This window comes from Leptopilina boulardi, unplaced genomic scaffold (assembly GCF_019393585.1).
Source record: "Leptopilina boulardi isolate dan_hultmark-lab unplaced genomic scaffold, ZJU_Lbou_2.1 LbouV2_408, whole genome shotgun sequence".
Classification (NCBI taxonomy): domain Eukaryota; kingdom Metazoa; phylum Arthropoda; class Insecta; order Hymenoptera; family Figitidae; genus Leptopilina; species Leptopilina boulardi.
In genome coordinates this window covers 1317757-1344511 of record NW_026137983.1, presented here as the reverse complement: position 1 = coordinate 1344511, position 26755 = coordinate 1317757, and the positions used below count along the sequence as shown (strand labels likewise).

General features: G+C 27.8%; 1 protein-coding gene across 11 annotated transcripts in view; it reads left to right on the top strand.

The window, feature by feature from the left end:
• The window catches only part of LOC127289355 (RNA-binding protein Musashi homolog Rbp6), a 999297-nt gene that overhangs the window by 800117 nt on the left and 172425 nt on the right, over positions 1-26755 (top strand). For all 11 annotated transcript variants that reach the window (XM_051317240.1, XM_051317237.1, XM_051317245.1 and 8 more), the window contains one exon: positions 24212-24260. In XM_051317240.1, coding sequence (XP_051173197.1) covers positions 24212-24260 — 49 coding nt within the window. The remainder of the gene's footprint in view (positions 1-24211; positions 24261-26755) is intronic.

Here is a 26755-nt window from a genome sequence, read left to right as displayed (position 1 = left end):
AATTCTTGACCTAGGAGGGGGGAGTCCCCCCTCCTAAATTTTGAGGTTATGTTCGTTTCAAGGCTCTGAATTTAGCCGCAAGTCCCCCCTCCCTCCTCTCATTTCCCCTCCTCCGTCAAAAATGACCTAAATTTTGAGGTTATGTTCGTTTCAAGACTCTGAATATAGCCGCAAGTCCCCTCCCCTCCCCCGCCAGAAATGACCTAAATTTTGAGGTTATGTTCGTTTCAAGGCTTTGAATTTAGCCCAAGTCCCCCCTCCCTCCTCTCATTTCCCCTCCTCCGTCAAAAATTGACCTAAATTTTGAGGTTATGTTTGTTTTAAGTCAGTAAGTCCTTCCCCCTTCCCTCATCTCTCTCTGTATTTCCCGCCAAAAATGACATAAATTTTAAGGTTATGTAAATTTCAAGACTTTCAATATAGCCGCAAGTGAAGATGGAGTTTCCGCCAAAAATGACTTGAATTTAAAGGTTATGTTCGTTTCAAGACTTTTTAATAATTTTAATTTTAATAATATTTATTCAGATTTCAATGAATTTGTAATAATAATTCTTTCAAATAGGTGGTTCATTTGAAAAAATAAGATCAATGGAAAATTCAAAAATGATTAAAATAGGGGGGGTTGGCGCGCGAAGCGCGCAGGGGGGCGTAGCCCCTCTAGTATATAAATATATATATATATATATTATATCTCCTATATTTTTATACTTCAAACTCATTATTTACCTTATTGTAGTAATTAGAAGCTTACTAAAGGAATATTTATTAGATAAAGAAATCCGTGAAGGGAAAATAAAGCTGTCAAATTGGAAGCAGAGGGAGAGAGATTGTTAATCATAGAAGTGCGGTAAAAGTGTTTACTTCACTCTTGGAACCAATATAAAAATTCGTATCTCCGTGAAAAATCGAGGTGGATACAATTTACGTTTAAAGAATTCTTGAGACAAGGATCGAAGGGAAGGTCAAAATATAAAGGGAGAGAGAGAGAGAAATTGAGAGAGGGTGCATAACTCAAATTTATGGGGTGTAGAGCCGCGCCAAATTCTCGGTTATGACATCCCCTGGAGCCCACTTACCCAGTTATTCTTGAACCGCTCGTTCACGTGAACTATCGCCAACTTCGTGAGAGAGAGAGAGGGGGGGGGGGCGTGCCACGAATCGTATTTACCACGTTTATAAGACCACTTCCTCATAAACGTGCTCTCTATATTGTGTCTCAAAAGACTCACCCCATACCACTTATATATTTTTAGGGTGGCTTTACGAAACTCCCTTTCTCCTTATCTTGCTCTTTTTACTTAAGAAAAAAGACTTGACCCTCAACATTCGATAAGAAAACTCTATTTTATTCCCTTTCAAAATCAATAAACATCTCACATGTTATTTTGACCTGATTTTTCTAAGCTAGTTACACAACAATATTGTAATTTATGAGATTTTTCTTTTAAATCGTTTGACATTTTTCACTTTTCTTTCAAACTATAGAAAATTTAAATACATATATATATGAAGGGTAGAATGACAAAAGGGGTCAAGCGCCAATTTATCGAAAATGAGGTTTTTGCATAAAAAAATCAAGAAAATTCATTTACACATTTCTGTAGAAGGATTTCCTTTTTTATTGCGTATTTAAATCAGTTTTTAATAAAAATTAAATTAATAAAATAGCCTCAAATTTACTTTATTGCAACCTGATTGAAAAACAAAAGAAAGTGGTGAGTCAATAATATTATCAAAATAAAAAAAATATTATTTTTTTAGGTTTTATTTTAATATTTTATTTTAATTTTATTTCAATAATATTTTAATTAATAAAATTAATAATAATAATAATGCATTTTCAATTTTAAACGATTTTAAAATCATTTTGTTATTAATTTTAAAATATTTTTATGGTTATACTAAGCGAACAATTGAATTTAAAGATGAAAGTATTGCTCAATTCCAAAGCAAGCAATTAATTCGTAATTTTCTTGAAAACAAACAATTTTTTAAAGGAATTTTTTTTTCTATTCATTTCGTCGATTCCATAGAAAGAAACTAATTTTCCAGTTTTTCTTTAAACTGTATATTTTTTTTATAATTAATGCTTAAAGAAAATGTGCGCAGTTGATATAACCTCAAGGAACCACAGTTTTTTTTAATTTTATCGTTAATATGTAGGTTTATTTCAACAAATTGTTGTTTATTTATTAAAACATACTAATATATCGAAACGGTTTTCTCAGTTTTTTTTTAAATGACCTGCAAAATTTTTAAAAATGTTTTTTTTACTTCCTGTAAAAACAGTGAATTGGCGCTTGACCCCTTTTGTCATTCTACCCTTCATATATTTATTTTAAAAAATTTATTAAGGTAATAAAGAATTTTTCACTTTATCAGATGTGGAAAAAATAAAGGAAATTTTTAAATTTTTTACTGCATATAGATTGTAAAATGTCAGAAATATATATGAAATAACTATATCACCGTCCGACAAAATTCAACTTTTTTTTGACCCACAAAAAAAATCTAACATTTTTGGAATTTAGGACCCAAAAAAAAAAACCCATGTCTGGCCGTTTTGCTAGATCAAGTTGTTTGTGATTTTTAGGGGTGAAAACAGCCCCTAAATAAAAAATGACAAGATATCTTTTAAAAATTATTAATATTCGCTGATTATTAATCTGATGTCAGATTTTCAAAATTCAAAATGGCGGATTCAATATGGCGGTCAAAATTTTAAAAAGTTATTAAATTTTTTTTAATCCTTGGTATCTAGGGATTTTTTTTGGGTCGCTGATGACGAATCTGATGTTAAATTTTAAAAGTTTTAAATGGCAGATATAAAATAAAAAATTAATAACTTTTTAAAAATTTGATCGCCATATTGGATCCGCCATTTTGAATTTTGAAAATCTGACATCAGATTAATAATCATCGACCCCGAAAACTCCCAGATAGCAAGTTTTATAAAATATTAATAATTTTTTAAAGATATCTTGTCACTTTTCATTTAGTGGTTGTTTTCACCCCTAAAAACCACAAACGACTTGATCTAGCAAAACGGCCAGGCACGGGTATTTTTTTTGAGTCCTAGTTTCCGAAAATGTTAAATTTTTTTTTGGGTCAGAAATTGTGTCCGACGGTGTATATGGATTTTAGTAGGTCAAAAATTTTGTTTATGTTTCCATGTTATTATTAGAGTTTAATAAAGGACAATCTATAAATTATTATACAGATTAAATAGAATTTCGTGAGTCAAATTTTTAAATGACAGAATTTTCGTTAAATCAAATCTTCATTTGTCAGAATTTTTATTAACACGAAATGTCATTTAATAGAAATTTTAAAACTCAGAATTTTCATTTATATCCTATACATTACAAATGGTCGAATAATCAAATATTTTGGCGCTAATTTTAAAATTTACCAATGACAATTTTCTTTACAATTTCTGATTGGTCAATTTTAAAATTAGCGCCGTAATATTTCTGCCCTATGATTATTCCGACCATTTGTAATGTAGCGGATAAATGAAAATTCTGAGTTTTAAGATTCTTATTAAATGACTTTTTGTTTTAATAAAAATTTGGACAAATGAAAATTTGATTTACACGCGGAGAGAAGAGCTTCAGTATATTCTACTAAACAACCTTTTAAGATTTGGATCCTCAAAATTATGAGACGTAAGAAAAAATTTGAATATAGATATATAGAAGGAAAAATTTGTTTACTTAAAAAATGATAGAAATTTCTCTAGAATGAAGAAAAAAAATTCCAAGAATCAAGTATAGACTATTAATGATGTAAGACAAAGGTAACTAGAATCTATTATTTAAATACACACACAATCGATCGTTAGGGTATTTTGTCGTGACTGTTGGTATCAATTGTTTATGAGGGAGGCATTTTGAATTGATGTGCTTACATTGGTATGACATTATGACGACTTAGGCAAGCAAATGTAGAAAACGTGCATGCATTAAGTCTCTCTATCACAATAGCCTTTTCATGTGACATTCGAACCAACATGCCCATACCGTTGCATGTTGAATACTTCATAGAGCAAATCCACCCCCCACATTTCTAGAATGGGAGCGCGTGTCCAACTCTTGTGCTAGGACAGGATTATCCTTTCGCGAGGCCGGAAAATGAGGTTGACGTATGCTGAATAAAGCATTGAAGGAAAAAGGAAATGGGAATCGACTCATTGTCAGAGACGACACTGATCGATCAGCTATATCTTATGACTTCACATGGAATTGCCTTTTAGTACTTTGACCAAGGAAAATGTTTTTTTTTTAAAAAAAAAAACTTCCTTCTTTCTCACTTTTTCTATTTTCGAAATTTTATATATAAAGTTACCAATTTTCTTCTATTCCTTATCAACAATAATTTAAATCTCTTTAGCTTCAAAATCATAAAACAATTTTGAAATCAATTCAAATCAGTCCAAAGTGTTCACCATTTTGGTACAATGTAATAATTTGCTTTCAGCTTTTTTCCATGAAAAAAAAATCCTGAATTACTAATAATGATTTTCATAAAAAAAAAGGTAGAAAGAAGTGTTATAGTAAAAAAAGAAGATAAAATGATGAGCCATTTATGGAAATTCAAAAAAGGATAATAACTGACACAACAGAAATAGAATAGCCTGATTATTGACCACAGTAATACCACATTACAGCTTCGCTTAAATTGGAACATGTTTTACATACCGCGAACGCGAAGTGAGCAAAGTTGTCTAATTAAATTGTGTTTGCGTATACACTCGAAATGGTTTAAAGGTTTAATTAGTTTTCATCCCCTTTATCCCATTCGCTCTCGAAAACTAGATGTTTTCAAACTTTTCTTGTCCATTTTAATCATGGTAAACTTTATTATTTACTGATAATATTATAAAGTTTAATCAACCAGGCTTTATTTATGGGTAATTTCCTTCTTGACAATTATTCTTTTTTTTTTATTTTTAAATTCAATTGTTATTTTGTTCTGTAGATAATTTATATAAAGAGTTTTATTCTCTTGTTTGTTATCAGGTCAAAAATTAAACTTATTATTAAATTATTTATTTTAATTTGATCTTTTTGTTATGTTAACAAAAGGCTTTGAATTATATGGGAAGTAAATATTTTCTTTTTATATAAATAAGTCAATTGTGGCATATTTGTGATCTGAGAAAATTTGCAATATATTTGATTTTTTTGCTACTTCGTATGAACTTTAAAATGAAGTTTCAACAACCCCAGGTAGAAAAATTAACATTACTAACGTTACTAACATTACTAACGTTACTAATATTACTAACGTTACTAACGTTAGTACCTATAAAAAAATTAAGAAAATGTTTCTAAATTGTATTTTTGCAGAAACTTGTCGAAAATCGACCACCAGGAAGTATTTAATGTTCTTTCCCGCACTTTTTATAATTTTCATTTCTATTATCACTTCCACTTCTTTATTTTCATTACCGTTTCCACTTTCACTTTTTCTAATTCTCATTCGCACTTCCATTCCCACTTCCACTCTTTCTAATTCTCATTTCCACTTTCACTTCCACTTTCACTTTTTTATTTTCATTACCACTTCCACTTTTTCTAATTTTTATTCCCACTTTCCTTTTTCTAATTTTCATTCCCACTTCTACTCCCATTTTTTCCACTTATAATTTTCATTATAGCTGTTGCCATTTTGACTAAAACTATTTCTAATTACCATTTACGCAACCATTTCCACTTTTTTTAATTACCATGGATGGAAATTAGAAAAAGTGAAAGTGATAATGAAAATTTAAAAAATTAGGAATGGAAGTGGGAGTGAAAATATAAAAAAGTTGTAATGAAAATAAAAAAGTGGAAGATGAAATGGGAATGAAAATCGGAACAAGTGGAAGTGAAAGTGTGAATGAGAATTAGAAAAAGTGGTAGTGGCAATGAATATAAAAAACTAGAAGTGGAAATAGGAATGGGAATGAAAATTAGAAAAAGTGGAAGTGGCAATGAATATAAAAAAGTGGAAGTGGAAATGGGAATGAAAATTAGAAAAAGTGGAAGTGAAGTGGGAATGAGAATTAGAAAGAGTAGAAGTGAGAATGGAAGTGCGAATGAGAATTAGAAAAAGTAGAAGTGGAAATGGGAATGAAAATTATAAAAAGTTTAAGTGGATGTGAAAGTGGTAATGGGAAAGTAGTGGCAAAGTTTCTGTGAAAATATATTTTAGAAACTCTTAGAAGTAGAAGTGGGAATAAAAATTAGAAAAAGTGGAAGTGGTAATGAAAATAAAAAAGTGAAAGTGGAAGTGAAAGTGGAAATGAGAATTAGAAAGAGTGGAAGTGGGAATGGAAGTGCGAATGAGAATTAGAAAAAGTAGAAGTGGAAATGGGAATGAAAATTATAAAAAGTTTAAGTGGAAGTGAAAGTGGTAATGGGAAAGTAGTGGCAAAGTTTCTGTGAAAATATATTTTAAAAACTCTTAATTTTTTTATAGGTACTAACGTTAGTAACATTAGTAATGTTAGTAACATAAGTAACGTTAGTAACGTTAATTTTTTCACCTGGGACATAATACTATTGTAAAATAATATTAAATAAATAATAATAATAATAATAAACATTATGAATAATAATGATTTTATAAGTTTTTTTTAAAATCCTAATGATTTATTGTTTAAATCTCCATTGCATCAAAAATATATTCAATAAAATCTATTTTTAATTTTGTCTAATTAAAGAACTTTTTATTGAGGTACAACTATTACTAAACATAACTTAAATTTTTTGGGAATTTTATACAATGTAAACGAAATCAGACTTCGTATTTTCTGTAAACTTTTATATTTGAATGAAAGATTCACATTTCAAGGTTTCAATACTTTGATTGAACCAACAAGTGGTACAGATAGTATAGGGTTAATGTCTACATGTACAAGTCGACAAGAAAATACACAAATGAAATTGACATATACAATCACATCTAGGAGTCAGTGAAGCAAGTTTTCCAAAAGTTTAATGAAAAACATTATTGTCAGTGTGCGAGTAAAATAAAATAGAAAGAAATTTAGGTGTAATTGAAAATAGAATGAAAATATTTGAAGTGAATTGTTTTTTTTTTTTTTTCTTTTAAGGTAATAATGAAGATAGTTGGGATTCAATGAAATCGAATCAAAAAGACGAGCGCCGCTCGGTAAATAGTAGAAGAGAAGGGTTACCCCTTGGATGAAACTGGGAATAATAGTATTAAGAAGCCCCTGATGGTTGGAGACTGCAACCTCCTAACTGTCACCCCCCTTAGTTGACCCTTTCACGGCAACGACCAGTGAACTATCTCACCAAAGCAGTCCCTGTCAGCCGACGTGGGTTGGCTTTACTCTAACTAGATCTGACTCCCTGTCTACTCGGACTTTCGCTAATGTACTCGTAAGACGATATTGTAAGGATTTATACACGAGTACACGGGTTATGAAGGCCTGGTACGCAAAAATAATACTAGCGTAGTAGTGACACCTGTCGTGGAACCTCTCGCTCATTTCTTTTCAAATCTCATTACTCAATATCAGGCTCTGGGAAAACCGGGAGAACGGTATAATAAATCAGGGAATTTTTTTTAACATTGGAAAAATGAGTCAATATTTTATTGTAGATTGAATTAAAATATTATTCTTAAAATGCTAATTTTAAATAATCTTAAATAAATCTTAAAAAACTTATTTTACAATTTCAATCCAAATAATATCTTGAAAAATACTTCTCAAGGCATTATTTGGACCCAAAAACCTTTTTAAAAAATGATTTGATATTTTTGGTCCTATGAAAAATAATTTTCGACGCTTAGCGTCGCGTCGATCCCAACTTCATGGAGGTCATTTGATGACATGCAACATCAAGAGATAATTTTTTTTCCAAAAGGTCAATATTACATCTGAAAGTGCTATTCTTCACCTTTAAAACTCATTTTGAAAATTTTAAAAATCTTCATTTGTCTTTTGAGTAATCGTTCATTCAATTTTCTAAGTATGGCGAATTCTTCGATATTTAAAAAATTGTCCGCCATTCTGAATTTTGAAAATCTAACATCGAATTCGTGTTCAGTTATACCGAAAATCTGCAGAACTATTTGAAATTTAGATGTTTGTAGCAATATTCTTCTCTATTATCGAAATTTTATCTGTTCCTATCCAGTTTTGGAATATCGAAGAATTCGTCATACTCAGAAAATTGAATAAACAATTATTCAGAGACAAATGAAGATTTTAAAAATTTTTTTAAATGGGTTTTAAAGGGGAAGAATATAGCACTTTCAGATGCAATATTGACCTTTTGGAAAAAAAATTATCTCTTGATGTTGCATGAAATTTAAGGTCATTTCCTCGAATCAATTTTACCGAATGACCAAAATACCGAATGTCCAATTTTCCGAAAAACTTTATTCCGAATGATTTTTTACCGACTGCACTTTCCCTGAATCAATTTTACCGAATCACCAATTTTCCGAAATTATAGTGTAAAATATTAATAAATTATAATAATAAAAAGCATTGTAAAACTTTATCCCGATTATCAAAATTATGATCGAATTGCAATTCCTAACCGCAATTGGTCATAATATAGTTTTTAAAATTTTCGGAAATATTAACTTTTATCAAAGGAATTTAAATAACATTAATTACATTTTATAGCATTTTTCGGAAACAATTACATTCGGTTAAATGGCCTTTGGTAAATTTGACATTCGGTAAAATTTATTCGGGGAAATGTCCGGGAACGTTGCATGACCTTAAATGCAGTTAAAAAAAAACGGGTTTTTTTTTTCACATTAAGCTTAGAATATTTCGAAAACCTGATTTGCAGGGTCAATTTTGAGGCTGGATTCGAATTCAGCACGTCGAAAACCTTCGGAAAAGTACTGTCTGATTCTTGGAAAGTAAATATTGGCGGCCTGTGTTATTAATAATTAAAGTCTGCAATATAAAAAGTTTTTTTTTGTATTAAAATCATGTTGCATATTATAGTACTTTTGCAGTTAAATAATTTATTTTAGTATTTGTATAAAATTCTTTTATTAATAAAAGGGATAAACTTAAGAAAATAATAGTTTTACTAATTAAAGAATTTTTCTGTCAGTGAAAGCCAAATAAGTCATTAAAGAAGTGATTTATAAACGTTTAACAAAAATTAATATATAATTCATTATAGTAAATAATTTTTAAACTCTGAAATTTTTAAAAATATATTTAAAGCAACGGTTTTACTGTTATAACAATTTTTTGAATTGTTAGACGAACAAAAAATTTATTGCAACAACAAACCAGATTTTTTAGTTCTATAATATTAACAATTCAATTTTCAGTGTAACAATACTTTTTCCCCGTGATATATTTAAAAAAATTTTTTTCATTCTCAAAATTTGACAGATTAACGCAAATATGATTTATACGATACAAGTTTGAAACTCGATTTGAAAAAAAAATAATGGAATTCAGTTTGGGGAAAATCTCATTTCAAATGAAAATGAGTTTGAATAATTTTACAATTTTGAGAAAAATTATTATGTTTTACATTAGTTTTATTTTTTAAGGAAAGTTTTTCATTTTTTTTTTCTCTAATTCATTCAATTTTTTTTTTTTTTGATAAATCAACACGCACACATACACATGGTGACCTCTTTATTATTCCTTGTTCACTTTCTCATATATGTATGTATTTAACAAACGCAATTTCTCTCACACTTAACCTGTGTACCTTCACCCCTGACTCAATCGTCGAAACGATAACATCTCCTGACTTGCATGTTTTCGAGGGGTAACATAATTGGCTGTTAAACTAAACTAGTTGCTTTCTACTTTTTCCTGTATCATTCTTTGATTGATGTTCCCGCTCTTCAACACAAATTTTGCAAGAGAAAAATACATTAGCGTGCGTGCCCTTCATTTTTTAAATATGCTCTACACTCTTTAAATTTCTTTAAAAAACTTAAAAAAATGTTGTTACAGTAAACTAAATATGTGATATATTTGTGGTTCTATGAATTAAAACATCTTATTTTTATTTATTTTGGTATTAAAATAGTACAAAGAAATTTCAAGTTAAATTTTTTTTTATTTAAAACTACTATATCAATGACGGTCATGAAATTTTCAAACTGAAATTGGTGTTTATTTTTGAATGTTTTGTCTCTGTTGGTGAATAATCCGAAAACAGAATAAACCTGCTAACTACTATAGTGAAAGACAAGATCGAAAACTCGAATTAGTTGGGTGGAATGATTGGAAGGTGAAGAGAAAGAGAGTGAATCCATCTGACAAAATCCCATTATCTTTACATCGAGAATTAAGCCGGGCCAATCGAAAAACGATATCCAATAACGTAAATCTTTGTCAACTCTTTTTGAATCATATATATATATATATTTATATAGACTAACTTGTCGTTAACTCACTACTATATTTACAATTTTAATACAACAAGCGCGTAAATTTATCTCAATTCTCAATGTTAATGACAATGTCCATTTAGTTGTGAGATTTTTTTCTAGCAGTAAATAATCATTGGGAAATACTTTCGTGTCTTGTATAATTCACGATAAATTGGAAAAAGTTAAATTTTTGTTACTGTGTTGTATATTTTAATCAGCTGTAATTTTGAAAAGTGAGGTTATGTTTACCATATTTATAGTTCACGCATCATGTTGTTATCATTGGATGAAAAATAAGAAACTTTACGCGCATCCGTAACAGATGATTAAAATACAAAGAACAATATTATGAGATTGTAGCAAAAAAAAAAAAATCTAGGCAAAAAATATTTGCACTTCTATACTCTCTAAATTTGAATCAGCAAAATCTCGCTGATTCTCAGCTATATAAGTATACCACTGATTCCAATCAGCGTATATGCACTGATAAATTAGTGAAAATTCACTGATTTTTCAGCGTATATACGCTAATTGGTAACAGTGGTATACTTATCGCTGATTCAAATTTAGAGAGTAAGTCATAAAATAAAAGAGAAAATATATTTTTATACTTTTAAGATAGAATTAAGTTGCTTCTCCTTTTTTATAAAACTTAAATTTATTTATTTGTAATATTTAATTTAAAAATAAATAACAGACGTGACGCTGACTCATCAAGAACATATGGCAAATCTCTAGAACCTTTAACATTTTAATTAAAATTTTAAAAAATAAATTTTTGTGAGCACACATTTGATATTTATTGTACTGCATTTTTAACCGAAATAGATTTCATTTTTATTATAGTACAATCATTTTTCAGTTGCCCCCTATTTAAAAATATCACTTTTTTGAAATGAAAAATTGTGAGGTTATCTAAATTTCCAATGTAATAGGAAATTTGTAATTAATATAAACAATTGTATTTTTACATGATAAAATTATAATAAATTGTGGAGTATAATATAATATGATAAATATAATAAATTAATATAAATATAATAAAATATCATAAAATGTATTATAAAATATTATAAAAATGATACAAATATCATATAATTCAATAAATATATATTTATTATATAAATGATTTAATAAAATAATATAAATATAATTAAAGGAAATAAGAAAACAATAATTATTCACTTTTTATACAATTTATATTTTTCAGTCACCTGCTTGAATACATTATCAGAAAATGAAAATGTTGAATTTTTTTCTAGTGGATCGATAATTTTACATAAAATTGTAGAAAATAAAAAAATAATAATTAAATTAAAATTAAATTAATTACTCTGTAACAATGAACATAAGAATGTTAAGGTACAAGTATGCGTTGATTTTATCTATTGATTGATCAAAATTGAGAAAAGAATGAGGATCTAATTCAGTAGTGTCAAGAACAGGATTTCTGCAAAAAATGTGAAAAATATGTCGCATTATAGTATCGCTTTTTTTAAATTTTATGATCATTACAATTCAAAAAAAATTTTGAATTTAAATAACAAAAATAAATATTTAATTATATAATAAAAATGAGTAATCAAAATTACAATAAAATAAATTAAAATTAAATAATATAATAAATATTAAAATAATAATAATAAAGAAATTAAAATAAAATTAATTAATCAGTTATAATAATAGTAGCAATGTTAAGTTACCAACATTTTGATTTTATCCATTGATGATTGAATATTTGATGAATCAAGATTAGGAAAAGAATTAGGAACTAATATGGTACTCTTGTGAACTGTATTTCTGTAAATAATAATAAAAAATTTATTGCATATAATTGTTTAAATCAATAAAAAAAACCTTTTTACAAAATCGATTGTTTTGAGAAAATAAACTGAGATTTTCAACACAACCTCAAATAATAACGTTTTCATTTACTTAACTAATTCGCACGAATAATAAATAAATATTACTTAAGTGTCTTAAGTCGATATTCTCTTCTTCCCTCGTTCCTTTTTTCATGTTTTTCTGCTTCCTTTTTTCGCTTTTCTCTCATTTTTTCACGTTTAATTACTTTTGCTTCATCCATTTTTGTCAATGTTTTGGTTTATCATTAAAGTTAAAAAAAACATGAAACAAAAAAATGCGCAAATTCAGGTTGATCAGAAAAAGATTGATTTGACCAAGAGACAATTTGACGAGCGACAAATTGAATATCCACGTTTAATTAATAATTTTAAATAAGAATTAAAATAAATAAAAACATATGCTTCGTTTTAGGTACATCAAAAAGTATATGTGCCACAATTTTGGTGCTGATTCGATAAGAAACTTCGTAAAACTATCTGATTTGACCAGCGACATTTTTATAGTACTTCTCGATTAACACAGATATCAAACAATAAATTTTCTTTAAAATGTGTAAAAAAATAAAGTACAGTGTTGTGAAAATTGACGTAAAATTTAACTGTGCCTTTAGTTTCGAAATTTTTTGTTCAGTATTTCAATGATTATTTTATAGAAAACCAGGTGATTTGACCAGCGACACAAAAAGTGAGGGACACTTTTAAAAGCATTATATCTTTTACATTACAATAATATACACTTTTTTACCTTGTTTATAAAATTGTTTAAATATTTTTAAATAGTTTATAATAGTGATAAAAAATTTTTTTTAAAGAAACTAAATTAAAAAAAATTAAAATACTTAAAAAACATCGAAAGTGACACGTGCTAAAGCATGATAATGTAAGCATTATTAAATCAAAATATGGATAAAATCACCAAATTAATAAATACCAGGGTTCAAACAAAAATCTGTGATCCTTATTTAATAGTATAAAAATATTTAATAATCATTAGTTATTATTTTTATCATTTTATAAAATAAAAAGTATTAGGGACACGAATGTTAAAAGTTTCAGAGACTTGCCCATATTCACAATTTTCGTCTTACTGAACGAAAAGAAAACCGCGAGACAAAATCTAATTATTAACGAGAGGAGGAAAATTGAAATATTTTGACGAAATCAAAGGAATATGTCATTTCTAATTTTAAATAAATCTTCTGTCTGAGAGGTTGATATATATTTTAATTTCTTCTTCAGTTAAATATCAAGGTTCGATTAACAGTGTCAAGATAATTTTGTCTTGAGTATGAAAATAGAATTTCACAAATAAAAGCATCTTCCGATGCTTTCAGTTATACAATGTCTGTGAGGGAAAAAAAGTGTGTGTGTGGGTGTGTGTGTGTGTGTGAGATACTGTTTGGAAAATATCCTTTTGTGCTGATGCTTGCGAAAAAACCCTTATATGAAAACAGATCAGCCCTTGTCACCGATATCACCCAATAAAAGTACTTCGATATGTAAGTCATGTTCTTCTGTTATGTTCGTTCGTCGGTGCCTGGCACGGTTACTCACGAAACGACCTTTTACCTCGAGTAAAAAGAGTTTCTTAGATGGAGGTCGGTTTGAGTAGTATAGTGAAGGGAAGAAAAAGGGGGGTAGTTGGCCGCGAGGTTCGTGTTCTGTAAATGGGCCTCCTATCGTACTTGGTAAATAAAATACGTGCCTTTATTCTTTCATTCTTTTCATCGCAATATAGCTCTCTTTTGTCTTCTATATTTTTTCCCCTGATTATATATACACACAATTCTATAATCTTTTTGTAATCCAAAAAAAAAATACATTCGTAAAAAATTAAACTATTTTAAAAATTGTACAATCGATTTAGAAAAATGCTATTAAAGAAACGAGTTTTTACAGCGTGATAACTGTTCCAAATTATTGTATAGACAGATTTTTTTAACGATTTTTGAAAAGATTATTTTTTTCATAAAATAATAATAGAACCAATTTTTTTTTTTTTTTGTGGAGATGTGTTGAAGACAGGTGAAATCATTTTTTTTTGAATTAATGGATTGCAACTTCCAGATAAATAAAAAAAATGGAAATTAAAGTAAAATTTTTTAATAATTTAATAGATTTCAAATAAACACAGTATTAAAATATTTAAAATATTAACTGGTTATTAAGTTATGTCTAATTTATTTTAACAGCTGATTGACAGGTTCGAAATAGACTAAAAGGCTAGTGGCGCTAAATGATTATTTTATTTATTTTTATGTTTGTTAAAATTTTCAAATAAAACCAATTAATGATATTAATAATAGATAATAAATAATTTTAATCAAATATTTAATTAAGTACAGGCAGTATTTTGTCACTATTGTTGGTGCCTCGTTTAACAGATTACTGTATTGTAAAATGTTTATTAATCCGGTTGGCATGGAATTTTTCCTTTTTTACATTTTTTTTATAATTTTATCTCTAAATTTGTATAAGGTACGACGTGTATTTTCTTTGGTTATGTCTGTTGATATTATACGTATATTTTTGTTGTTGACATTTTAATAATTGGTTTTCTAGAATTTTTACAATATAGTTATCTAGTTCAAATAAAAACAAAATCTTGAGAGGAAATATTTTTATTTTTTATAATTTTTGCTTCCTCGTGGAGGAAGCTTTGTATTCCTTTCGTTTATAAAATTTTTAAAAATGGTGAAAACAAATTTTCCTCTATATAGAAACATGTTGTATGAGATCCTGCTTAATTGTCTAGATGTATAAAATTAATTAAAATTTTCTTAATTTTTCAAAAAATTTAAGAAATTTAAAACAGTTTTCAACTCGAAATGTTTTAAATCAATCAGTGCAATTGGAGAAATTCATTGCTTTGTCCACGAGGAAGCAATTTTTTTTCTTCACACAATGAGTAAGCAAAAATGTTTATGAAATAAATATAAAGGACCCCCTCCTTGTTTTTTTATGTTTTCAAATAAAGTTTTGTTACATTTTTTGTAAAATTGCATTATTTTTTCTTAAATATTTTACTATTGTCACTTTCGTATTCCCATTCTTATATTACAGTAAACAGGCAGACAATTTGTATTCTGCAAGAGCAGATTGTAAACAAGTCTGAAAATGTATAGTATTCTCAATCTCGAGCACGTAAACATCTTTATAAACCAAAAAGGAACAAATAAATTGTCAAGAAAATCCCTCAAGTATTCTCTCGCAGATATTGTAGAAAATAGTTGATACAAAAATATACAATTTTCTATAATCGGACAAAGAACTGAATCTATGGAAATAATTATGACGAAATTGTGTCTTGCAAAATTTTTTGTTATTTCATTTTATATAAAAAAAATTAAATAAACAAATTTTATAATTAATAAGAACTTTGCTTCGACAAAACAAAAAATTTTGCAAGACACAATTTCGTCGTAATTTTTTCCATAGAATCAAATGGCGTTATTAGATTTCATGATTTTTGTTGATCTCAAGTAATTGTTTAAGCAAATGAATTTTTTAAATATTTTTCTGTGGAAAATTATCTTTATTTCTAATGTTTTCATTGCTGTATTCACTGTTTAGCTATTTGTAATAGTTTGATCACAACCTCTAATTATGACATATATTGCACCCTTGTTATATGCTAAGATGCACAAAGCAAAGAATTTAAATTAATTGTTTTAAGTCAGGAACACATTGTCCTCTAACTTGGGAATAGTTTTGAATTTGAATCTTCTTTTAGAAAAATAAGGAAATTAGAATTATAAGGATTAAATTTTGTCGATACAACTAAAATTGAATCGGCAAAATTTGGAAAAAATCCTATCCAAAATGTGATGTTTACAGTATGGGCCCAACTTTAATTGTTTCAATACTATCAGGCAAAAGAAATAGAAATAGAAAAGAAATGATAATCAAATAAATTTTATTATTTCACTTACTATTTTATTGATTGTTGTTTTACAGTGTGATGTTGAATATCAGCTTTTTCTTTCCTTGAATATACTTAAATTAATTTTTTTTAAATTGAGATTTTGTAGCAATGATAATACTAGATACTTTTTTGAAGAATATTTTTTTTGTACTTGTGATTTTTTTAGAAATGAATTTTTTTGTACTTAATTATTTTAGAATAAAAAGTTTAACTAAGAAGTTTGAACTGAACTGTTTGAATTGAAGAATATTTTTTTACTGACTTCTAATGAAACTTCCCTTGGTTTTTAAAGGGAATGATTCCCACTCCACTTTTTAGATAAAGATAATGTTATCAGGCCCATTTTTGGGGACTTGAATTTATAAAAAAGAATATATTAAAGAAAAGGAAAGATTTTAATTTTAACAATTTCTATAACAATTTTTTATTTAATAAAACTAATTATTATAAATTATGGTAAAAGTAAAATTTTATATTTCGCATTTCTTATTTTATCATTATTAACGGATCCCCCTTTTTGAATAACATACAAGTAGTTAGTTGCCCCCAACTTTTTGGTACAGTTTCCGAAATAATTCCTCCAAATAAATTAACCAGTATTCCGGCAAATATTTGTAGAAACTATAATCAATCCCGTCAATCCCAGATGCCTTGGATAACTTACATTTCTTAATACTGCGCATGATTTCTTCATGAGAGATATAATCGTCCAGTAGGGGATGAGAGGAGTGCAACAACAAAATGTCCTCCGGAATCACCGGCGGAAAAAAATTAGTAAGGTAGACATAACAAGATTGAGTGTCTATAACATTGTTTCTCAATGGTTTTCTACGATATTTATTTACAACGTTCCAGAAAAACTTAGAATTATTTGAAACTTAGAATTATTCGAATTTTATCATTATTAAATATCTATTTATTAATTGATAACTTATAAATGTATATTTATCAATTAATAATCAACAAATATTAATTTTACATATTATTAAAATAAAAATAGAAACTCAAACATTCGTACATTGCCCTCTTGCACTTGTTACGGACCCTCTTGGTTATTTTATCTATTAGTACAAGGGTCGGGAGTTTGAAATCTCTTTAGAATATGACTTATCAAAAGTTGGCAACTATTGTTGATTTTTGGGCTTAAGATATATAAACATTTATGTAAAATTTGAGAAAAACATCTTGTTAACTTTATTTGATTTTCTCATGACTTTATATATTATGATAAAGACTAGATGCAAGAAAAAAAACAAAATGTTCTTCTCACATTTTACATAAAAAAGGTAAATAGATAAAAGAAATAAAGGAAATAAAATAATTAAAATATTGTAGGATATAACACCACTATAACTTCAAGGGATGATTTCTATATCCTTTAAAGTGGATCATGGCAGATATAAAAATATACGGGTCTCTTATTTTTCCGAGTACTACATTCATACCAAATTTCATTAAAATCGGAAATTATCACTTCCGTAGGTTTACTTGTATGTATATTATTACTGAGAGACTAAATCTCACCTACATAATATAGAGAGCTTTATGCGGGTATATCTCAAGAGAGAAGAGGAGTACTTTCCACACATTTTATATACAAAAATCCAAAGTCTCTTTTCTTGAGCCCAACTTCCGTATAAATTTAGTCATAAATTTTTATAATGTTGCACTAGTCCGGCAATAAAAGGAGGGGGCAATAAATATACTCGGATATGTGAATATATGAATGAATTTTATTCGGACGTTATACAGAGTGGATCAAAAAGGGCTTAAATGGATCTTAAAAACCCAAGTGAGAATATGGAGCCTTCAATCGAAAGTTTTGTTGTCATTTTTTAGTTTAAAAATGTAGGTCGTCATTGAACGTCAGAAAAAAAAGATTGATAGTCTTCGCATTCTTTGTTTGCATAAAATATCGAATCCCTATAATACATAAAATTTACTACTCGCGCACCCCCCCCCCCCCCCCCTTTTTTTTAGCTTACGGTGAAAAGATATGGTTTGTTTCCGTGTCATAGAATAAACTTCTGGATCCATTCATCCATACCGAAACAGGTCTCGTGTACTTCTAAAGTGCATGAACCAGAATTCAAATTGTGAGTTATAAAAATTTTTATTTCCTTTCAAGTTTATTTTTTGTTGACTTTTATGTGTAATCCAATTTCGAACTGAGTCTAGATTTTTAGTACTCTTTTTTTTTATTTTTATTTTTTAACGACGCTTATATGTTGGAGGAAAAAAAATTGCCAGTCATTATACTGTAGCTTTTCTATTTTTTTTTTTTGAGTTCTTTCATCAGTTACGTTGTAAATAATTTTTTTTTTTAGAATTTCACTTGAATGGAAGAAAATATTACAACAAAATATCAGTTGGGTGAAAAATTGAAGAAAGCAGAAGGGAAATATTTTTCTCGACGGATACATTTCAAAAAAAGGGAAAAGAGCTTTTCCGAGATGCTTGCGTATATATACTTTAATAGTGTTTGGAATGGAAAGGACGCGAAGGAGAAAAGGATCTCGTTATAAGTATTCGTCTACGCAAACCGCTCGTAAAGCCAGAAGCGAGCTACGGATATTTTTCTCGACGAAGGATTTCTTTGCGCGCTTTTGTTTCAATAGAAAATTATGCAGTTGGTAAAACAATCTTGTGGGGGCTTGGCGTGAGAATTGTTGTTGAATACAAAATCGACCAAATTGACTGGGCCTCGAAATAATAAGCTCTCGAGTTCCGTAAAATCTCAATAGGGAGGAAGGTAGGAGAGGCTTAATTAAAGTGGCCTCTTAATGTTAAAAAGAAATCAGGTATAGATTTTTATTTCTTTTATTTTTAATTCCAATTATAAAATCGGTAACACAATTTTGCATTAATTATTATAAATTTCAAAATTTAATAAATGAAAAAAATTTGATTTTAAAGTTAAATGATTTTTTTTATACTAAAATGTGGTAATGATTTAGAAACGTTAATTAGCCAGCACTGGCATATTATAGTGAAAAATGGTAATGGTGCAGAGAGAAAAGTAAGAAAAATTCATTTAGAAGAAATTACGGACTTTTTACATCCTCAGCTTCTCCTGAGTCGTAATTTATGTCGTGCATATGGGGACAATTGTAGAAAAACGTGACTGAAAACCTTTTTGCATGAATTTCATAAACTCGAGCTGTAATATAACTAAGCTGCAAATGTAAACGAATGACGTAAATGCGCGCCCCACTGAAGTTGCAAATGTAAATCATAACTTAATGAAAATTGAGCTTTGCAAAAAGTTTCCTATTTTTTCGCATTTCTTTAAGAAAAAAAAAAAACAAACGAATATTTTTCATTGAAATCACAAACTCTGCAGATATTTTAAATTTAACACATTTATTAGAAAAAAAAACATATTATTGATTGAGTCAATTTATTTTTTTTCTATATCTATAGAGCAAAAAATAAATAGGATTTGGTTGAAATAATGATGGAACTTGATTTCTTATAACTTGACTGTTTTGAAAAGAATCGAATTCGTTTTTGCTTAGAATGAAAAGTGCATTGAAATCGACGTGAATGTGCGAGAAGGTTGGTGTTTATTTCTTCAGTAACTATTTCAATAGCGTATTTTTTCAATTGAAAAAAAAACTTTCCATTTTCCAAGAGATTCCTGTACCGTTGACCTAGTTTTTATGATGCTTTTAGATTTAGTTGGAATGATACGACGCGACTGCAAAAAGTAAAAAATTCATCTGCTATAATTTAAAATATGTATACCTCTCGAAGAATTGCAATAACAATTAAATTTATTGAAATAAAAACTCTTATCTTCTCTAAGAAGAAGAAAAAAATTTTCAATCTCACTGCTGTAATTTTTTTAAATTCTACTATTATGTGAAAATTATTTACAAACTTCGAATCAGTCTCTTGAGAAATTATATAAAAAAAAAGTTTGTTAATTTTAATTTGATAATATTTAACTTTTATTAATTTGTCAAATTAAAAAAAATTTTAAGTTGACTGGTCAACCTCAAAAATCGAAGATAAACCTTACATTTTTTAAAGGTACGTTTATTTAAGTTGACTTTCCATCCTCTGGGAATGTCTTAGAGGAAAGTAATGCTAAAAAAAAGTACTTTTTCTTCTGTCTACTCTCGTCTCGAGAACAGATAACGATATCCAAACAAGTCTCACCTCCGCAGAGTCTTTTGCTTCAAACTCAAAAGCTTTATACAAGTTTTCTTCATAAGCCTGAGAATAAAAATTTTATTCTACGACTTAAATAAGCATTTCTAAAGAAAAATCATAACTTTGATTTCCTCGATTCTTTTTATATACAAAAATAAATAAAAACTTTTTATTGCTTTTTTGCATATAAGCTAAAATTAGAAATTCAAACTTTTTTCTATTTTAGTTATTTTTTATAAAATTGAAAAAAAAGTTGGTTTTATTTCTTTATAAAATTATTTATATTGTAATAACCATAATTATATCACATGATTATTTAGATACTAATTACAATTTGAGAAATGTAAATATATTATAAAAAAAATGTGTTAAAATATTTATTTAAAATTTCGCGCGTCTATTTTATGTTTCCGGCTTGAAAGAAGCAAACTTTTTTCACTGACTGTGGCGCCACGCAAGAGGCATTTAATTTGATTTGTCGTTCTCAATCATTCTTGTTTCATGGTCACGTTTGCTTACTTCCAGAATACAATAAACAAAATTGTAAGTGTTAAACTTATTGTTTTTACTCTGTTTTTATGTTTAATTTTAATGTTTTTCAATCAAAATTATTTTTTATGAATTATATTAAAATTATTATTAAGTACGAAAGTACTTAATAGAAATAGAAAAATGCTAGTTAGCAAAATTTTTCTACTGAAAATAAATCTCAAAATAATTGATAAAATTTATTATTGATGACAAAATAACATTATATAAACATGAAAATAATAAGTTTAACATTTACAATTTTTTCTTTTATCGTTTTCTAAAAATTTTCTTATATTATAGCATTTTAAATAAAAGTGCTTTTTTCTACCAATGATAGAGTTTGATAAACATAACCTAAAATTTTTTGCAGTTAAGATTCTTTTCACCTTAAAGTGTCAGTTAATTTATTGATTTTTAATTACTATTTAACTTGTAATGATCTGAGTTTTTATTGCCAAAAGTATTTGCTCGCCGGATGTAGTCCGGGTACCTATTTTGACTAGTTACATTAAATCTCGTTAGATGGCGTGGAGCGCCATCTATGTTTCGATTAATTTCGGAACTATTTCTTACTATGATGTAGAGGAGAGGTGTAGTCATTGACGAGTCTTTATTTAAACCTTCGACTTTAAATAAAAGAATAATAAAATGTACAAAAAATGAAGTATTACAAAAAAAGAATATGAACAAAGAATCTATACAATGCAAATAAAATACTAAACTCTAGAAAACATAACGATAAAAAGAACTAGCTATTCTAGTGAAGCGTTCGCAGAGGCTCCGATCGCGCTCGTCATTAATCCAGAATTAATTTGATTTAAATATATTAACACGTTCACGATGATGTTGATCAGGACGACGCATATTACTTTCACGTGGAGTACTTTCTAGAATTTACCCCCTAGACGACGATACGGACGGATACTGGGGTCGTGCACGCGAAGTCGATTATTATTCGTAATCGGGAAGAAGCTAGATATTGGATTCGGTTCTAATATTCATGCCCGACGCGAAGCTAGTACAAAGTAATATTCAGTAGGTGTTTTCTCCACCCGAGAAGCGCCTCGAGATGGGGAATCGTCCTAGTGCATCATCTTCGTCAAAAGAGGAGCGCCTCTACTCGACAAGGATGGTCCTGGTAGATGTGTGTAACCTAGTTCACCAGTCTTCCACGGAAGCGCCCATACTAAGTACGGTTCACCAGGAGGAAGGAGAGCGAAGGGTGTTACTACTCCGCAGGAGCGCCTACAGGAACAAGTACAGCTCCTTCTAGGAAGTGAGGAAGGCTCTGGTGTTCAGAAAAATGCACCTCTACTGATTACCAGGTAGTCAGGAGTGAGTCGCTTCCAATTGTCAGAGAAGCACCTCTAGACTAAGGAAAATCAAATTATAAGATTAAAATGAAATCCTCTAGACGATTTGAGGTTTACAGTATAAATGATAAACCTACTGACAGTATAATGGAATTTTTCTATTTGAAAGATACGAAAAATATTTTTTAAAAAATCTGATTTTAATTAGTTTTTATACAGTTAAGACAGTATTTTATAAATATATTTAAATCTGCTTTTCACTTGTATATATATTACACATATTTATACATATAATATAGTCTCTCATTATTAAACCATCCAATTTTGAGAAAAATTGAAATTGTTTTATCACCTTTATTTTTAATTGGAAAAAGAATAAGCGCACTGTACAGAGAGAAAGAGAGTTATCTGTCGGATATTTTAACGTCGAGCTTCTTCTTTGACGGGATAAGCTGACCTATAAAATAAAAGTGAAATTTAATTGTTTTGAAAACAGCTTTAACTTTTATAAGACTTATTATCTCCCCGATAGCGCTGATTCGCAAATTGACAATTGGGATTGGAAGAGGTGGTAGGAGAGACAGGAATAAAGGGTAATCCCTATTGTTTCTGCTGTCCCATAAATCCGCCTCCACCTTTTCCTCTTCTTTCTCTCTCTTTTTTTTTTTATTCTTCGCTTCGCGTTGTGCCGCTCTCTTCGAACGTCACCCCCTTTTTTCCACCCCCTCGGGACACGACATCGTCTTTCTCAGCAGCGTGCTCTGTAAATCTCAAACCAGCTGTGCTTTACGACGCATATGTATGTACTTTCATACAATATGAAAGCGGTTCGCTTCTTTACGTGATTTGACCAGATTCTTTCTCATTCGCTTTCTATATATATAGTGGATTGTAAGTCGAATGTAATAACTTGAGAAACATAATTTTCAAAATTGCAAAGATCGCTTTGTAGCGTACTATCCCATTAAGAAAGAAAATTTTATATTTATATTTATTAATGATTCTTTTTTTATTTTTTATATACAAACCACAAAAAATGCAATTTACTCTTCATTTTAAATGAATTTTTATTTAAGTATAGATGATAATTTTTTTGGATTTACATAATTTAGTCAAGATGTTAGTTGTTTTTTGGTAAAAATCTAAGGGGTAACTAAGGGATCTACTATATCACTTTAATGCGTGTAATTCAAAATTAAATTTAAAAAAAAAACAATAATAACAATATCAATAATAATAATTAAACATCAACAATAGCAGCATTAACATCAATTAATATTATCAATTATAATACAATCAATGTCAAAATACCATACTACCATATTATCATCATATTATTATATTATAACTAATATTAATTAGTATTTATAATAAGAGAGTGATATATGTATTTTATTTATTAAAGATGATAAGTCAGTTTTTTTATTAATTGAATTACTATTTAGAAATTTTAATTTAATTTAATTTTTTTTTTATTTAATATATTATTCTTATTTTTTTTATTTAATTTTTTGTTTTTTGAAAAAAATCCCGTCACGAAAAAAGGAACTTTAGAGGCAAACAATTTTAGGTTATGTTTGTAATTTTTCAATTAAAAATACACAAATATTCAATAAAAACTGTTTTTGATTTCATATAATCAATTAATGTTTAATCATGATGCTGAAGTCCGCAACGTTTTTATAAACGAAAACGAAAAAATAATTAGACAATATCTATTACTTTGGATTAAAATTAAAGTTATTCGGGGGTAACTGGTTTTTATAAAAGTAATAATTTCTTGCAAGTTTGTGCAAATCAAAATTAGAGATAAATTGACATGAAAAAATAATTCTATTTTAATTTTTCGTTTTTAAAAACGTTGCGGACTTCAGCATCATGTTTAATCAAACTAAAATTATCGTTAAACATAATCTAAAATTTTATTTGCCTTAGTACATTTTCTCGTGACGCGTCACATTTATTAGTAGATTATTATTAAAAACAATTGTTTTTCAATGTTTTAATTTTCATTTCTATATTTTCAGATCGAGGATGCAATGCTTATGTTCGACAAGCAAACCAACAGGCACAGAGGTGAGTTTTTTTGAAAAATATATTTCGTTTAAAAATATTTGCGGAATAACGGTATAAAAAAAAAATTCTAGTCACGAACAAATATAAAGTGAAAAAAAACCAATATAAAGGTTTTAGGTCTTGGTGAGATAATTGTTTCATCTGACGCTTACTCTCGTGATTCATATTTAAATTTGCACAGTCGGTGCGATTCCACAGGGATGGAAAATTTTCACCGCGGAAAACGTGAATTAACGGACGTAACTTTGGCGTCGTACAAATCCGTTGAGAATATAAACGAGACTATTCTATTTAACAAGTAAATAAATAATACAGACATTTCACTGGCAGATAGCAGGCATGATAATTAACGAGGTGGATGAAGCAGTAATTAGTAATTTGTTTAATTCGTAGAGTAGAACCACATTCTGCAAGTGCTAGAATTAATAATATACGATTTCACAAATAGTAAAATTTTCACTACAAAAAACTTTTGTTTTCATTTTTTTTTTTACTTTTATTATATATATATATATATATGTTTTTTAATATTAAAATAAATAATTTGAAATTTTTCTCTATAAATTTTGTATAAAAAATTATTTTTTCTTGTAGGAATAAATTTTGAATATAGAAATTTATGAAAAATGTCATTGTTGCATTTAAAGAAAAATCAGACAAAGAATCGGAACAAAAGTTAGTCCAACTGTGTATTTTTGTATTTTTAAAAAAAAGGATTATTTAAATTTAGAAAAAAGTTTCGGTAAAATTTTAAGTAATTTAATTTTAAAAAATTTTAAACAATTACAAATTGCATTTAAATCTAAATTAAAAAAATTTATCCATAGAAAACGATTTAGATAACATAATCTAAAAAAAAAAAAGAATTTTGTAAATTATGTTTCCTAAATTGTTTCCTATGAATAAAAACTTAAATTTTGACTAAAATGCAATTTCTAATTGTTTAGATCTTTTTAAATTAATATATTTAAAGTTTCACCGAAGCTTTTTGAAAAATTTAAATAATTTTTTTCTTGAAAAATAGCAAATCTTTATTTTAAAAAATTTTTATTTGTCAAATTGCAATTTGATAGAATTCTTAAAAAGCAGAAATTTCATTTTATCAAAATTGCAAATATCCGAAAAAACATAAGAACATAACTTAAAAAAAGATTTTGGCGCGTTTTTTAAAATTAAAAAATCAGAAATTATAAAAAAAAAATTGTATTGGTTTTTAAAATTTGCACAAAATCTTTCGGTCAAATGAAAATTCTGAATTTTACACTCAGAAAAATATTATATTTGTCTCCGAGCCTACTAACTCATTTATTTGTAGCAAATATATTCTATTTCATTGAAATAAAAAATTTATTTGAGCCAAAGAAAAATTTATTTCTGACAAATAAAATTTTTATTTACGCCAAATAAATAAGTTAGTAGGCTCTGAGACAAATATACGTTTATTTAACTCAAATATATTTTATTTGGTTCAAATAAATCATTTCTTTCGGTGTAAAAATTCCGTTACCAATTCGTTAATTGAAAATTCGGCGAATTAGAAATTTTTACATTTCAAAAATTTAACTCATTTAAAATTATATTAAATAAGAATTCTGCTAAATTAAAATTGAGTGAAAGTTTTTACTAATTTTTAGTAACAAAAATATTACTAAAATAGTAATATTTTACTAAAAAGTAAAAAATAGTTAAAATTTCTAATTTGAATTTGTTAACGAATTCTCACTAATTTAAATTTAGAGTGTACAAATTCTATTTAAAAAAACATGCGTTTAATAAAAAAATTCTTTTTAATGTTATTGGGAAAATTAAAAATTTTTAAATTTTAACTAATTTAATTTATAGGATAATGCTTCTCATGAAAGAATATTCTTTTAAAATAATCAATGTATCTAGAGAGATTTCTGAAAGTTCTAAATGAAAAATGCCGATTCTTTTCTTGGGCAGAAAAAAAACCTAAAATAGTTTTAGAATAGAGTCAATAATCGCCATGCTATTCGAATGCTCCTCCCGCTCAATAATTGTGATTTATCAGAAGTTATATAACTGAAGAGTACGCTGGAAAATATATTTCTCTTCATCTATATAGAATTCCCTGCAAATCGATGATTGATTCTAAATATCGAACTATGAAAAATTGGAACAAATGACAAAAGCATCTTCTTTAGATTGGGTTTTCTCGTTGCTATGGGGGGATGACTATAACGTTGACAGGGTGAAGATAGCATTGCGTATGTCTTCTGAACCAGTGTTAGTAGGGAAAAAAAAAGTATATAGAGTATAGAAGAAGAGAGAGAGAGAGATAGAGAAAATATGGACTGAGAAAAATGGTGGGTGGAAAAAAGAGAGAAGAAATGAGGGAGGAATAAGAGAGATCGCTGACTCTTTCAAAGCCACACGTAATCTCTCTCGTGGTGACATCCAATACCGTTCCTATCCAACGGTTCTCTAACTCGAACTCGCCACTCTCCTATATATACAGCTAGGTATCGTGATAT